This window comes from Prosopis cineraria, unplaced genomic scaffold (assembly GCF_029017545.1).
Source record: "Prosopis cineraria cultivar Desert tree isolate PC_DT_omini unplaced genomic scaffold, ASM2901754v1 PC1, whole genome shotgun sequence".
Classification (NCBI taxonomy): Eukaryota; Viridiplantae; Streptophyta; class Magnoliopsida; order Fabales; family Fabaceae; genus Prosopis; species Prosopis cineraria.
The window spans coordinates 4,098,798-4,113,347 of NW_026555332.1; the positions used below are offsets into that span (position 1 = coordinate 4,098,798).

Below are 14,550 nucleotides of genomic sequence, written 5' to 3' on the forward strand. Positions count from 1 at the left end.
TATATATATATATGTATACTTAAAATGTTTTAAAAAATAATTTTATATCTTATAAAATATAATTGAAAAAAAATTTGTAAGTATATAAATATTTTAAAAAGTTATATTTTTTAAATTTGTCATTTGAAAAAATCCTTTAATTTACTTGCCATTTTTAAAGAAAATATTAAAGGATCTAGCTAATTTTTTTATACAATTATTCATTATTCATGAATCGGTAGGGTTATATTTAGCCAACAAATGTTTAACATAGCTAAAATTTATTATATTGGACCATAAAAAATCAAAATAAAAAACTAAAAAATTGAAAACACTGTTATTTTTTTCCCTCTGTCCTCTCCCTCCCACCACGGCCTAAAGACGCCATGGATGAGAACAATGAACTTCAAGACTTCAACAATGTTATTTTAACTGAACAAACTACACTTTTTACATTCACTAATAATAATAATTACTCCAAACTTCCCAAATGCCTCTCCCCTTCTCCCAATCAATTTTAGTTGTCCTTCTTTTGTTATGAATTTCTCAAATATAATGTTCACTTCCTTTGTCCCTTGTCTCAATTTCTGGAAATTCACCTCCTTTCTATATTGGATTATCTTTATATATAGAATAGGCAAGGAAGCCCCCCTCAACAATAACGTGGTTCCGCGGCTCAATGAAACAAGAATCATCATATAGTGACAATCAATAAGCATTTCCCTTGTTAACAGGTTACCATGATTATCGATTACTGCCACACTTAGTGAGCCGCATTATGATAAATGTTTTAAAAACAGGATCCAATGTAAGTTGGGAAAGTCAAGGGGTCTTGGTTTTTATAATCTATTCCATTGGATCAGCAATCGAACTTGTAATGTGAAAATGAAATAAAAATAATATTAAATGTGTGTGTGTATATATAAGAATTTAGTTTACAATATGTTTAGTTTTTAGAATATAGATATAACTTTGTTACTTGTTAAATATAGATAGATCTTTGTTAAATTAAGTATGTAGATTTAAAAGTATTTATATTTAAACCTATACCTATCAACATTTTCTTAAAAAATAGTCTTAAATTATATTATATACATATGAATAACCCAAAAATGAAATCTGTTTTTAGTAGGGGTCTATTTTTTTTATTTTTTTCTATTTTTTAAATTTTTAAGCTTTTTCTAGATTATTTTTAGAAACATCTGATTTTTGAAAACTGTTTCAAATTTTAATTTAACTCTGGCTTTCAGCACAATAATAATTTAACTCCGATCCAACCCAGATAAACTCTAAAAACAGCTTTTTAGTTCAAATTGAGATGATAATAATTTCAGTCGATGGCCCCCGCAGTCAAACCCTTCTGTCTGATCAATCCGGTGTCTGGTCCATGTATACAAGAAAATCCCAAGTTAGTGAACTAGCATGCATTAGGAAAATCAGTGGTTGGAACTTGGATCAATTTAAGTGGTCTCTCCCTCTATGCATACATACATATAATCACACACACGGAGAGAAACATACATGCATCCATGCAGGCAGAAGAAAAAAAATGAGAAGGGTGAACTTGTCAAAAAAAAAAATATATATATATATATATATATATATAAAATAAAGGATCCCCCAAAAAGTCACTTCCCAGAGGCCTCTCCAGTGGAAGAACTGGTTCAAGCGATTTTGGTCCAAGTGACTCGTTTCGTTTTTCTTTTTTTCTTTTTTTTTTCTTTTTTAGACCAAAGAACATATTTTCAACGTTTCAAACAGCCATTATTATTGTCATATACATCAAGAAAATGTTACAAACATAAACGAATATTAAAAATTATGAAATATCAACAAGGAGACAACAAACTCATCATTGTAGCTTTCCGGATACGTATATGCCATTATCAAGGTTAAGGATTAATTAAAAGTTCAACAAAATAAAAAGTTCACATTTGACACACAACCGGCAGTCTATAAAAATAGTTCTATACCATACCGCAAATATCAAAAACAAAACTCCCTGCCCCACAGTGTGAATAAAAATAAAAATACCAGAAAACCTTGCCACCGTCGATCAAGAACCCAGTTCTGCGAACAAAAGCTGCTTGTCAAAGGTAATGGCAAGAACATGACACAGTAAACAATAAACCTAAGATTCGGACTCTGCAAACACAGAATACAAATAAGAATACTTTTATCGCAGCCATAATGATCGGCTACAATAGATAAACCAGCCCGCACCATTCACTTGCCACCCTTCTTTTGTGCAGCCTTGGTGACCTTGGCTCCACTGGCGTCCTTCTTCTCCACGTTCTTGATCACTCCCACGCCACCGTTTGACGCATGTCCCTCACAGCAAATCGACCAAGCGGAGGATACTCCGAGAAAGTCTCCACCACCATAGGCTTCGTTGGAATCATCTTCACCATACCAGCATCACCGTTCTTCAAGAACTTGGGCTCCTTCTCAAGCTCCTTGCCAGATCGCCTGTCAATCTTCGTCAACAGTTCAGCAAACTTGACCGCAATGTGGGAGGTGTGGCAGTCCAGCACAGGAGCATAACCGTTGCCTATCTGGCCCGGATGGTTCATGATAATGACCTGAGCTGTGAAGTTGGCGGCCTCCTTGGCCGGATCGTCCTTTGAGTTTGAGGCAACATACCCACGCTTCAGATCCTTCACAGCCACGTTCTTCACGTTGAATCCCACGTTGTCACCCGGAAGAGCCTCTTGGAGGGCCTCGTGGTGCATCTCCACAGACTTCACTTCAGTTGTCAGTCCAGTCGGCCCAAAAGTGACCACCATACCGGGCTTCAGAATGCCAGTCTCAACCCGTCCCACTGGAACAGTTCCAATTCCTCCAATCTTGTACACGTCCTGCAGGGGCAACCTCAGAGGCTTGTCTGACGGTCTCTTGGGCTCCTGGACCTGGTCAAGGGCCTCCAGAAGGGTCGGTCCCTTGTACCAGTCAAGGTTGGTCGACCTCTCGATCATGTTGTCTCCCTCAAAACCAGAGATCGGAACGAACGGAATCTTGTCAGGGTTGTAGCCGACCTTCTTCAGATAGGATGAGACTTCCTTCACGATTTCATCGTACCTGGCCTTGGAGTACTTGGGAGTCGTGGCATCCATCTGTCGGACAAGAAAGTACAGAAAAACCACATTAGGAAGTTACTCTGAGTGACAACTGACGTACCTACACAGAGAGATGTTGAATGCAGCAGGAATCCCGAGTTAAATACCTTGTTGCAGCAGCAAATCATCTGCCTCACACCAAGGGTGAAAGCAAGGAGCGCGTGCTCACGGGTCTGTCCGTCCTTGGAAATACCAGCTTCAAAACCACCCGTGGTGGAATCAATGATGAGGACCGCACAGTCAGCCTGAGATGTTCCCGTGATCATGTTCTTGATGAAATCCCTGTGTCCAGGTGCGTCAATGACCGTGCAGTAGTACTTGTTGGTCTCGAATTTCCAGAGTGCAATGTCAATTGTGATTCCTCTTTCACGCTCAGCCTTGAGCTTGTCCAGCACCCACGCATACTTGAACGACCTCTTGTTCATCTCAGCAGCTTCTTTCTCGAACCTCTCGATAACACGCTTGTCAATTCCTCCAAGCTTGTAGATAAGATGACCGGTAGTTGTTGACTTCCCAGAGTCGACATGGCCAATGACCACAATGTTGATGTGAGTCTTTTCCTTACCCATAGCGTCTAGACTTCAGACAAAAAATGGACTGCTCAAAAACAAAATAAGGAAGAAATTAAGAACACCGTGCTAAAACATAAACAAATTAGAAATGTTCTAAATTTTGACCACCGATAAATGACTTGAATATCAATCAAAGAACGTGCTTTCAGAAAATAATAATTAATACAAAACTGAACGTTATGGAAATCATCTATGATACTACATATTCTGCAGATCAAGCGAACTTGGTCCGACCCAAAAGTAACAACGACAAGATGAAACAGTTAAACAACAAAATCTGCATATGCTTGTCAGAGTCAAGTATATAATCGCGTTTACAAACTCAGTAAAATCCCCAACCTCCTTTACATTAAGATCGATTCTCATCAATCCACAATAAATCATTAATAATTAAAAGAACTCCAAGCTCTAAATTTCATACAGGAATCATATCAACAAGAACAACCCAAGGACTCAATGAAAAGCATAATTCGATTCATCATCAAATATATAAACAAAAATTAATCTAACAGAGTTACATAAGTCTATTGGCAACAGAACCAAACAAAAGTCCAACGAACGAGCGCGCGTTCGAATAGCGGATGATAGGTTCTGGTGTAATTTTTTGAGCAACGAAATCCCATTTTTACTCGGAAAAAAATGGAAGAACAGATAGCATGCAGAATGATCCAGTGAAACGATCGAATGCTGAAGCCATAGATTGACGAAAAGACATAGAAAGAGTAAAAAGTCAGAAACCGAACCTGCGAGACAGTGAGAAACTAAAACCCTAGCCGCAATGGAGCAAGTGAAACAAAGCGCAAGAGAATGAAGCTCAAGGAGGTTAGAGGTATTATATAATTATCTTCTTCACAAAACAACCCTTCTTTTAATATTGTAATGACAATTATATCCTTTCACTGTGTGGCGGCAGCTCAACCAAAGCCCTAAAATGATTAATGAATCACATGCTTATTTTATTAAAAAAAAAATAGAAGTTAAAATGTACTTTTGATGGTCTAATTTTATATAAAATTTTAGTTTAATTTTTTAATTTTATAAAAATTATTTTAATCTTAAATTATAAGATATTTTTAAAGAAGATTTGACATCTCAAAATATATGACACTTTAATAAAAGTAATGCTTCATTAATAATAATTTTTTAATATTATGCTTCTTATATTTTTTTTTAATATTCTTTCATAATTAAAGTATTAAATGAAAGATATTTTTTAATATTTATATTTTTATCTTAAAAAATTAAGATAGTAAAATATATTTTGACACTACTGTTAGATAGTATCAAAATTAATAAAAAAAATAAATTTTATAATAAAATGCAACCTAAGTCATCTTTTTAAAAGTCAGTGGATTATTAATTACTTGAATTAGGATTATGAAAAGCTAAATAATGAAGGATTTTTTTATGATGAAATTAATTTTAAAAAATTAAATTATAAATTAAATAATTAAAGAAAATTCAATTAAGAAAATTACTAAACACAAGCAATGTAATCAATCACAATTCAATTACCTAAACTTAATTTTTCTCATTTACAAAACAAATTGAATTTATTTAAGTTTATTTTTGTTTGTTTTTATTATATATTTTTTAAATTATCATTCAAGAATTAAATAAAAAATTAAGTTATAAATTAATTAAAATCTCTCTTAATCTACAACCTAACAGCTATATTTAAATTAATCACACCAGAAATAAAATATGAATAATTACCTAAATCAAGCTAAATCACTCTAATGATATTATATAAATTGATTATGGCAAGCAAAATTTTAGATAAAATATATAATTCAAAAATCATGCAATAAAACTACTATAATCAATAATAATAATTAAAGCACAAAATTTAAATGTAGAAATAAGAAAAGTAATTTAAAATAAAGCTAAAATAAAATTTTTCTTAAATATCAAAAACTCTAATTATAGTTTAGGATTATAGTTTGTGACTAAACACATCAAAAAAATTAATTCTTCATAACTCTAAAAATCAACCAGCATAACAAGAAAGTATAAGAAGCCATCGCCTAAGGAAATTGAAAGAAAGATGATGAAGAGCAATATGTGATGAAGTCAAAATTTTCACGAGGTTAAAATATTCTAGAAGCTTCTAAAACGATCCAGGACAATCAAGAAGGCACCGAGACTTCTGAAATACGCTGGTATGACCTCAAAAGATCTAGATATCTCTAGAATAGTGTAAAGAGTACTTGAAGTATTTAAATTATTCTAGGAATATCCTTCTCTTGTACATTCTAGAATTTTCCTTATAAATATCAAGATATTCCTTGTAGATATTTCTAGAAAAAGAATGTACACTGTAGGATCAAATCAATCTCAACCGTCCATTAAGGAGGTGGGAACTTTCAGGAAGACGGGGAAGAGCCTATAAATACCCCCTCACCCCTCATTTATAACCACTCAAAAGCAAGTAATAAAACTCTCAAGTTCATTCACTCAAACTCTCTACTTGTGCATCTAGTTCTCTTAAGCCTCTTTGCTTATTTTGTGAGTTCGGCTGACTTAGTCACGATTAAGAAGTTGATCAAGTTAAGGCCGGCACGGTTCAAGAAAATAAAAGTTCCAAGGCCATGACAGATCGCCACTACTCCAGTATTCCTTCTTTTCAATTTTGCGCCGCCAACACCCCTCTCTCTCTGTCTATATTAAAAGTGAATATTAATTTTATTTAAAAATGACTTATAATTTAAGATGGATTTAATATTTTTTTTATTCTTTAATTCTAACAACTAGTTGTAAATTATTATTTTTAAACAGTTAAACTCAATATATTAATATTTAAAAATATTTTGTTAATATTTAAAAATTTAATGTAAATTTTTTTAATTAAACTAATGATATTAAGGTTAAAGAATTGAAAAGATATTTTATAAAGTTAAAGGGATCAAAATTAAGCATTAAATATTGTGTAAAGTTAAAAGATTAATATACATTTTAAGAAAACTAATATATTATTAAAAAATTAAATTCTTGTTATTCTTATTAAAAATTTAATAATACAAATACCAATAAATTATGTATAAAGTATTTTTTTAATAAACAAGTTCATTTCACCACACTGCTTTTGTCAGACATCGTCTTGGCTGTGAATGCTATGGCCTTCTTTGTGATTATGTGGCGAAAATGTAATCAAATTTGAGGTGGAAGGCGATGGTTTTTTCCAGTTAGTATGGTTTATATATTTAATCATGGGTTGAGTGTAATAAAAGAAATTAGTTCCTCAAAATATAACAAACCAAAATTTGAATCATTATTAAAAGAGTTGTTTACATTTAATATTTAACTATACTTTTAATAAGATAAGATGTCTCCCATAAAAGACACATATTATCATAATTCATTCACCATCGCAAACTTCTTGGAGTTGCCAATCATCTCACCAATCCTTGGGAGTAATTATTCTGATTTTATGACTTCCTTCGCAATGTTAAGGTCCAATTGATCTTCTCTTTATTCATTCACGGAGGTGGTGGTGTCAAAGTAAGGAGCTATGGGCTAGAGGAATTAGTAATTAGAGTCTTAAGTTTGGTTTGGATGGAGAGAAAAATAAAAAGAAAATAAGAAGAATGAAAATATGAGAAAAAAATTTTCAAATTTACAATTTTAGGAGTTTTTTTCTCTTAGTTTTATTTTCTCTTCATTTTTCTCTCCATCTAAATGAAGGATTAAGGATTTGGATGACCAAGAAGGTAGGGGCTAGGACTCTAGTATATTGTAGAGGGGATAAAAAACTATTTTCAACCACTTGTTTCTCATGAATGAAATATGAGTGAATGTAAATAATATTCACCGCCACTTTATTAGACTATCATGACCAAATGCTCCTAGAGAATCCTAGCGATTGAATATAGTGAGAGTGAAAAGCCTATATTACCAATTATCTTATATGCTCAGAGACCATAAATTAAGGGTCAAGCAGGATTGAGATGTCTAGATAATGATCCTTAATAAGGGATGTCCAAAAAAATAAAACTTGTTTGCTTGCTGCTTCTTGGCAGGTCTAGATGAAGAGATGCATAAATACAAATCGGAGATGGGAGGAGGTAGAGGGAGACGATGGTTTTAACATACCTAGTGATTGCATGTAACAGGGAGACCTTCATATTCGACTATGAGTGACTTGCCACGAATGTTGATTGTAGAAGTTAATGGTTGAGAGAAATTAATGAAGTCTATGTTTAGAAGCTTATCTCGAAAGGCAGGGACGTTGGTGATAGTGAGTTGGGAAGGAGGTGTTACACTACCTACCAGTGATTATGTAATGGTAAGTAGGAGATTCTTCTCCGGCCTCAGCTTTCATTGCCTTGCTCAATTTCAATGAAGCTTCTTCCACCTCCACGGTAATTCTTTTTCATTTTCTTTTTTTCTTTTTTTCTTTTTTTTTTTTGTCGAAAAGTTGTTGTCCGGTAGAAGAAAGTTGTCGTCCCTCCAGAGGAGAGATGTTACTTGACTCGTGTCCGTATTATAAAAATTCAAGTCAATTTATTCGATTAAATCCCAATAAACTGTAAACTAATATATATATATATATATATATCGATTATATCATAACTTGATTATGATTTTAATTATTAACTTTTTTGACTGATCCAATTTTCTTAATTGTTATGATGTACTTTAATTTTTATTTTGTTAATATAAATAATTAAATAATGAGATAAGTTTGTTTGTTGTTATTGTATATTATGATGTGAATTTTAAGTTATATGAAATATTGACATATGTTATAGAGATGTAATTAAAAAAAATCAAACAAAAAAAAAGAAAGTTAAATGAATTGATAAGTTGACTCATTTAATAAATTAAGAAGAATTGCAATTAGGGATCAATGGATGTAATTTAATTACTAGTGAATCTCAAAAAATCTAAAATTTCATTTTAATCCATGAGGATTGAAGTGAAAATAATTTCAACGATGAAAAAACTAAAATACATTTCACTTGTTAATTTTATTTGAAATACAAAATTATTAATTATTATTTTTTTATTTTATTTATTAATTTATTAATATGAGTTATAAATTATATCAATTTGTCAGACAAGTAGTAACATCAGTTGTTAATCTTTTAATTTTACTTATTAATTTACTAATATCAATTGTAAATTACAAGATTTTGTCAATAATTTACAATTGATTATAGTAAATTAACAAATAAAATTAGTAATTTAACAACTAATATTGCTCTTTGTAATTGAACAACTAATGTCGAGTTTTGTGTAATTATTAAAAAGTCAATTCATATAAATTACAACTTATATTAGTAAATTAACAAGTAAAAAAATTAACAACTAATGATTTTGTATTTTAAATAAAATTAACAAAGTTAATCTTTTTACTATTAAAATTATTTTCACTTTATTCTTCCTAAATTAAACTAAAGTTTTAAATTTTTTTGAAACTTATGGGTAATTAAATCCCATCTCCGATCCTTAATTAAAATTCTCCCTTTAAATTATCTATCCATTCCCACATATTGGGTTCAATTTCCCAAATCATGAGAATGGATTGAGCCTAACCCAATATTCCCACATCTTAATGCATGTTTGATTGATAATGACCTCTACATGGTAAAATTTGATTATATAAAATCTTATAATTTTCTTCCCATCTAAAATTACCATACTAAATCTGACAGAGTTCATTGTCCCCTGTAAGAAGAGTGATGATGGACAAATTCCATAGAAGAGGAGATGAATTCCATAGCAAAGGGAAACAGGCTTGCACAATACTTTCTATGTCTCATTAAATTTTGCTACCAATTTGAAGATATTAGGAGAGAGTAATTTGTGTGGATTACTCCATTGTGACAAGATTTGCATTCTCAAGGTAACAAGTAACTTCATTACTGATAGTTAAAATTTTTCTAACTTTTTCAATATAATGGTTATATACAACCAAGCCTGGAGCTTAGAAAATTGCTTAATTTTATTTTCATAACATGTCAAAATCTTTGTCCTTGCTATGGGAAATACTATCCTTGTATGACAAGTACGTAATGATGCAAAAGCTGCTTCCAAGAAGGAAATGAAGTGGCAGGCAAGTTTGTTAATCTACCTGTATTGTTTTTCTGTGTTAGTTTGTCCCCCTGGATAACATGAATGAAAAAGAATTTTTTTTTTGAGGATTTGTGACTCAAGATGTTATTTTTGACTAGAGAGACCATTTTTTGGCTTCTTATCATTATTGCCTTCTTTGCTATCCACTTTTTAAACATCATTTGTGATGGACGAAGAATCATTTTGTTATATATATATGTGCGCGCGCGCGCGCGCTGTGTTTGTTGTTTTTATTTGAAAAGATCTCATCCCCCAATGAGTTATAGCGTAACAATTGTATCCTCCCTTAATCAGCTTTCAAGAACCACAGCCATAATTCTAAATGATGCAACTTTTATGAGTGCAACACATGGACATCCTACAATAGTTGCTATGTTTTTGTAAATATATGATATATCAGCTTTCTAGGAATTTTCCATTTCTGTCATTGTACTTAGCCGTGTCTACTGTGTTTAACTTTGGATTAATTTAGCCTGTATTCGTCCTGCTTCTTACCGCCTGCAGTAGCAAATTTAAAACGCGGGTCCTTAACTTTTCCTAGGTAATACATGATATATGGAATTTATTATCCCTGTAGCTGTAAAGTGTTTCCTTCCATTCATTGGTCTAACACAAAAGATATTGGAAAGCTTAATAATACTATATATACCTATAACGAAATTACTAAATCCACCGTATAACATGATTTCTAATTATATTTTTTTTCTTCTTTAAATTAAAAATGTATTAAAAAAAATATTTGGTATGTTTAATAGACAATTTCATTATAGCTGATCTAGCAAAAGATTTAAGTCAGCTTCTTTTTTTTTTTCTGTCCATTCTTAAAATTAAATATATATCTAAACAAAACTTCACTTTGCTTAACAAGATACTATTATTAAGGAGGGAGACCATCAAGCACTTGGATCAATTAATAAAGGAGTTAGGTCTAACTTAATTAGTGGTTTTAAGCTCGAGCCTTGGACATGCAATAGTAATTAAATTCTTAGTAGAAAGTATGCCTCTTAAAAAAGTGCCCAAAAGTTGTCAGTTGAATCAATCTAGATCAAAGATCTAGGATGTCGGAGCTAACCCAAAAAATTATTATAGTGGGGGAGAAATTGTTGTCGACATTATTTGTTTTTTTTTCAACTTTTCGTAAAAAATGAAGATTTTGTAAACCAACAAGAATTATTTCCTAATTTCATATCAAACGTATATTTTAAAGACAACTGACCTTCCATCATAAGACAACTAATATATTATGTCTTAATAATTATTATTATTCTCAAATTAGCAACTTACAAAGATTAATTCTCCCACACTAATTTATAAGACATATAACAATATACAATTTTAACGAAAGAAATTTGTGTCGCAATTTTTTAAAAAATACACTATAAACATGAAATTGAAATAAAAAAAATAGTTATGTTGAATATAAATACATAATTCATATTTTTTGCATCAATTTTTAAAATGAATCTTAATGTTCATGAGTTTATTTAACAAAGGAATATTAATATCTTTGTCGAAATACTCTAAAATTTGATGTTTGAGGTACTTCACCCAATTTTCTTAAACATGATGTGCGCAACACACGGGAGCCAATCTAGTTACCATATTAAAGCATGTGCGCCAAAGTGATATTGTTACAACGTATTAAAAGCAGAGTACCAATCACCACTTGCGATCATCAGCCACCATCCACCGGAAGAAGCCATCAGTAATCACCCTTCATTGTTAGATCCAACAATGAACCTAGCATAAACTCTTCCCTCTACATTTTACAATTTACACAATACAACACCATAAATCATATGAATATTGAGTAAAAATTTCTGCTTATGAATGATCTGTTAGTAATGGAACGAATATAAAAAGTAACGAAAGTCAGGAAAACCTACTCTTGTCATGTACCATATCACACTAATTTCCACTACCCAGATGGCCACAGAAACTGATCATAGATAGGCAATTTTATCGCCGCGTAACATAAAAATATTGAACATAAAAAAAAATGCATCGTGAATAAGTTTATATTCACAACAAAATTTGACCATACAAACAAACAGGGGACAATAATTATATCAGGAAACAAAAATGAGACAATAAAGTTCAGATTAATTAAAAACAAAAAATTTGAACATATAAGTTTAACATTTGATATCCAATCGGCAGTGTGGAAAAATAGTCCTATACCGTACCGTTGCTTTCAAAAATGAAACTCTCCGCTACACGAAATAAATATAACTCCCAGAAAACCTTGCCACCTAAGATCAAGCACCCAATGCAACACAAGCTGCTTGACGAAGGTAAGAACTGGACACAGTAAACGAGAAACCTAAGACACAGATTCTGGACACGCAAAATACAATTAGAAAAACATTTACTGGTGCTATAATGATCGGCTCCAATAGAAAAAACCACAACGCACCATTCACTTTCCACCCTTCTTCTGTGCAGCCTTGGTGACCTTGGCTCCACTGGCGTCCTTCTTCTCCACGTTCTTGATCACTCCCACCGCCACCGTTTGACGCATGTCCCTCACAGCAAATCGACCAAGCGGAGGATACTCCGAGAAAGTCTCCACCACCATAGGCTTCGTTGGAATCATCTTCACCATACCAGCATCACCGTTCTTCAAGAACTTGGGCTCCTTCTCAAGCTCCTTACCAGATCGCCTGTCAATCTTCGTCAACAGTTCAGCAAACTTGACCGCAATGTGGGAGGTGTGGCAGTCCAGCACAGGAGCATAACCGTTGCCTATCTGGCCAGGATGGTTCATGATAATGACCTGAGCTGTGAAGTTGGCTGCCTCCTTGGCTGGATCGTCCTTTGAGTTTGAGGCAACATACCCACGCTTCAGATCCTTCACAGCCACGTTCTTCACGTTGAATCCCACGTTGTCACCCGGAAGAGCCTCTTGGAGGGCCTCGTGGTGCATCTCCACAGACTTCACTTCAGTTGTCAGTCCAGTGGGGCCAAAAGTGACCACCATACCGGGCTTCAGAATGCCAGTCTCAACTCGTCCCACTGGAACAGTTCCAATTCCTCCAATCTTGTACACGTCCTGAAGGGGCAACCTCAGAGGCTTGTCTGACGGTCTCTTGGGCTCCTGGACCTGGTCAAGGGCCTCCAGAAGGGTCGGTCCCTTGTACCAGTCAAGGTTGGTCGACCTCTCGATCATGTTGTCTCCCTCAAAACCAGAGATCGGAACGAAGGGAATCTTGTCAGGGTTGTAGCCGACCTTCTTCAGATAGGATGAGACTTCCTTCACTATTTCATCGTACCTGGCCTTGGAGTACTTGGGAGTTGTGGCATCCATCTGTCGGATCAGAAAGTACAGAAAAATCACATTAGCAACTTACTGATGTACCTACACGGAGAGATGTTAAATGCAGCAGGAATCCCGAGTTAACTACCTTGTTGCAGCAGCAAATCATCTGCCTCACACCAAGGGTGAAAGCAAGGAGAGCGTGCTCACGGGTCTGTCCGTCCTTGGAAATACCAGCTTCAAAACCACCCGTGGTGGAATCAATGATGAGGACCGCACAGTCAGCCTGAGATGTTCCCGTGATCATGTTCTTGATGAAATCCCTGTGTCCAGGAGCGTCAATGACCGTGCAGTAGTACTTGTTGGTCTCGAATTTCCAGAGTGCAATGTCAATTGTGATTCCTCTTTCACGCTCAGCCTTGAGCTTGTCCAGCACCCACGCATACTTGAAGGACCTCTTGTTCATCTCAGCAGCTTCTTTCTCGAACCTCTCGATAACACGCTTGTCAATTCCTCCAAGCTTGTAGATAAGATGACCGGTAGTGGTTGACTTCCCAGAGTCGACATGGCCAATGACCACGATGTTGATGTGAGTCTTTTCCTTGCCCATAGCGTCTAGACTTCAGATAAAAATGGACTGCTCAATAAAAAAAACATAAAGGGGATATTATGGCCACTGTATCAAAACATAGAAAATAGAAAACTTGGTAATTTCCATCCTCAGAAGCATCACAAACGTTGAGACGCAACCAACTATAAATGACTTTAATATCAATCGATAGACGGGTTTTCAGATTATAATAATGAACACAGTATTGAATTTTATGAAAATCATTCATGATGCTACATATTCAGGCAGATCAAGCGAGCTCGATATAAGCCAAAAGCTAACAACCACATATTATACAAAAGTTAATAAAATTCTGCATCTGGTCGTCACATACACAAATTGCATCACACTTAGAAACCCTGGGAAATCCCCCAATTTTCTTTACATGATCGATTCTCATCAATCAGCAATAAATAATAATTAAATCCACTCCGAGACATGGACTTCATAAGGGAATCATATCGACAGCAACATCCCAACGTCATAATAGAAAGCATAAGTCGATTCAACATCAAAGACATGGAAAACAAGTTACATAAGTCAATCTGAAAGGAAAAAAATAACGAACGAGCGAACGATCGTTCATCCTAATGAAAATTATTTTGTATTGTGCAATAGAAGGAATGGCATGGAGAATGAACCAATGAAGAGATCGAGTGCTGAAGCCAGAGATTGCAGGACTGGCAAAAATGAGTAACTAGTTAGAAGCCAAACCTGTAAGACTGGGAAGCTAAAACCCTAGCCGCAAGGGAGGAAGTGAAGGAAACACAGCGCAAGGAAGTTGCACAAAAGACGATCAGGGATTATATAATGATCATGTTTCCGAAATAACCCCACCTTTAATATGGCATTGACCATTATGTCCTTTCATTATGTGGCGGCCGCTCAGAAACCAAAACCCTAAATGGGGTAAAGGGGTTTCTAAAAAGATTTGTCTTT

At 33.9% G+C, this 14,550-nt stretch overlaps 2 protein-coding genes across 2 annotated transcripts; both read right to left on the bottom strand.

Annotated features, from left to right (window-relative positions):
• Nucleotides 1-1,834: 1,834 nt before the first annotated feature.
• LOC129289700 (elongation factor 1-alpha-like) lies at nt 1,835-4,513 on the bottom strand. Its single transcript, XM_054926511.1, has 3 exons — nt 4,411-4,513; nt 3,203-3,692; nt 1,835-3,092 (listed from the first exon to the last, which is right to left on the bottom strand). Exons 2-3 carry the CDS (start codon nt 3,662-3,664, stop codon nt 2,280-2,282), a joined length of 1,275 nt encoding a protein of 424 aa, XP_054782486.1. The 5' UTR covers nt 3,665-3,692; nt 4,411-4,513; the 3' UTR covers nt 1,835-2,279.
• A 7,334-nt stretch (nt 4,514-11,847) lies between these two features.
• On the bottom strand, nt 11,848-14,454 carry LOC129289669 (elongation factor 1-alpha-like). Its single transcript, XM_054926482.1, has 3 exons — nt 14,326-14,454; nt 13,150-13,638; nt 11,848-13,052 (listed from the first exon to the last, which is right to left on the bottom strand). The coding sequence occupies exons 2-3, from the start codon at nt 13,609-13,611 to the stop codon at nt 12,165-12,167; spliced, it is 1,350 nt and encodes a 449-aa protein (XP_054782457.1). The 5' UTR covers nt 13,612-13,638; nt 14,326-14,454; the 3' UTR covers nt 11,848-12,164.
• Nucleotides 14,455-14,550: the final 96 nt, after the last annotated feature.

Bases quoted from the DNA above. Each gene is read 5' to 3' on its own strand.
- LOC129289669 (XM_054926482.1), bottom strand. From the start codon at position 13,611: ATGGGCAAGGAAAAGACTCACATCAACATCGTGGTCATTGGCCATGTC. The intron at 13,053-13,149 runs GTAGTTAACTCG...CTGATCCGACAG, and splicing joins TGATTTGCTGCTGCAACAAG to ATGGATGCCACAACTCCCAA.
- LOC129289700 (XM_054926511.1), bottom strand. From the start codon at position 3,664: ATGGGTAAGGAAAAGACTCACATCAACATTGTGGTCATTGGCCATGTC. The intron at 3,093-3,202 runs GTATTTAACTCG...CTTGTCCGACAG, and splicing joins TGATTTGCTGCTGCAACAAG to ATGGATGCCACGACTCCCAA.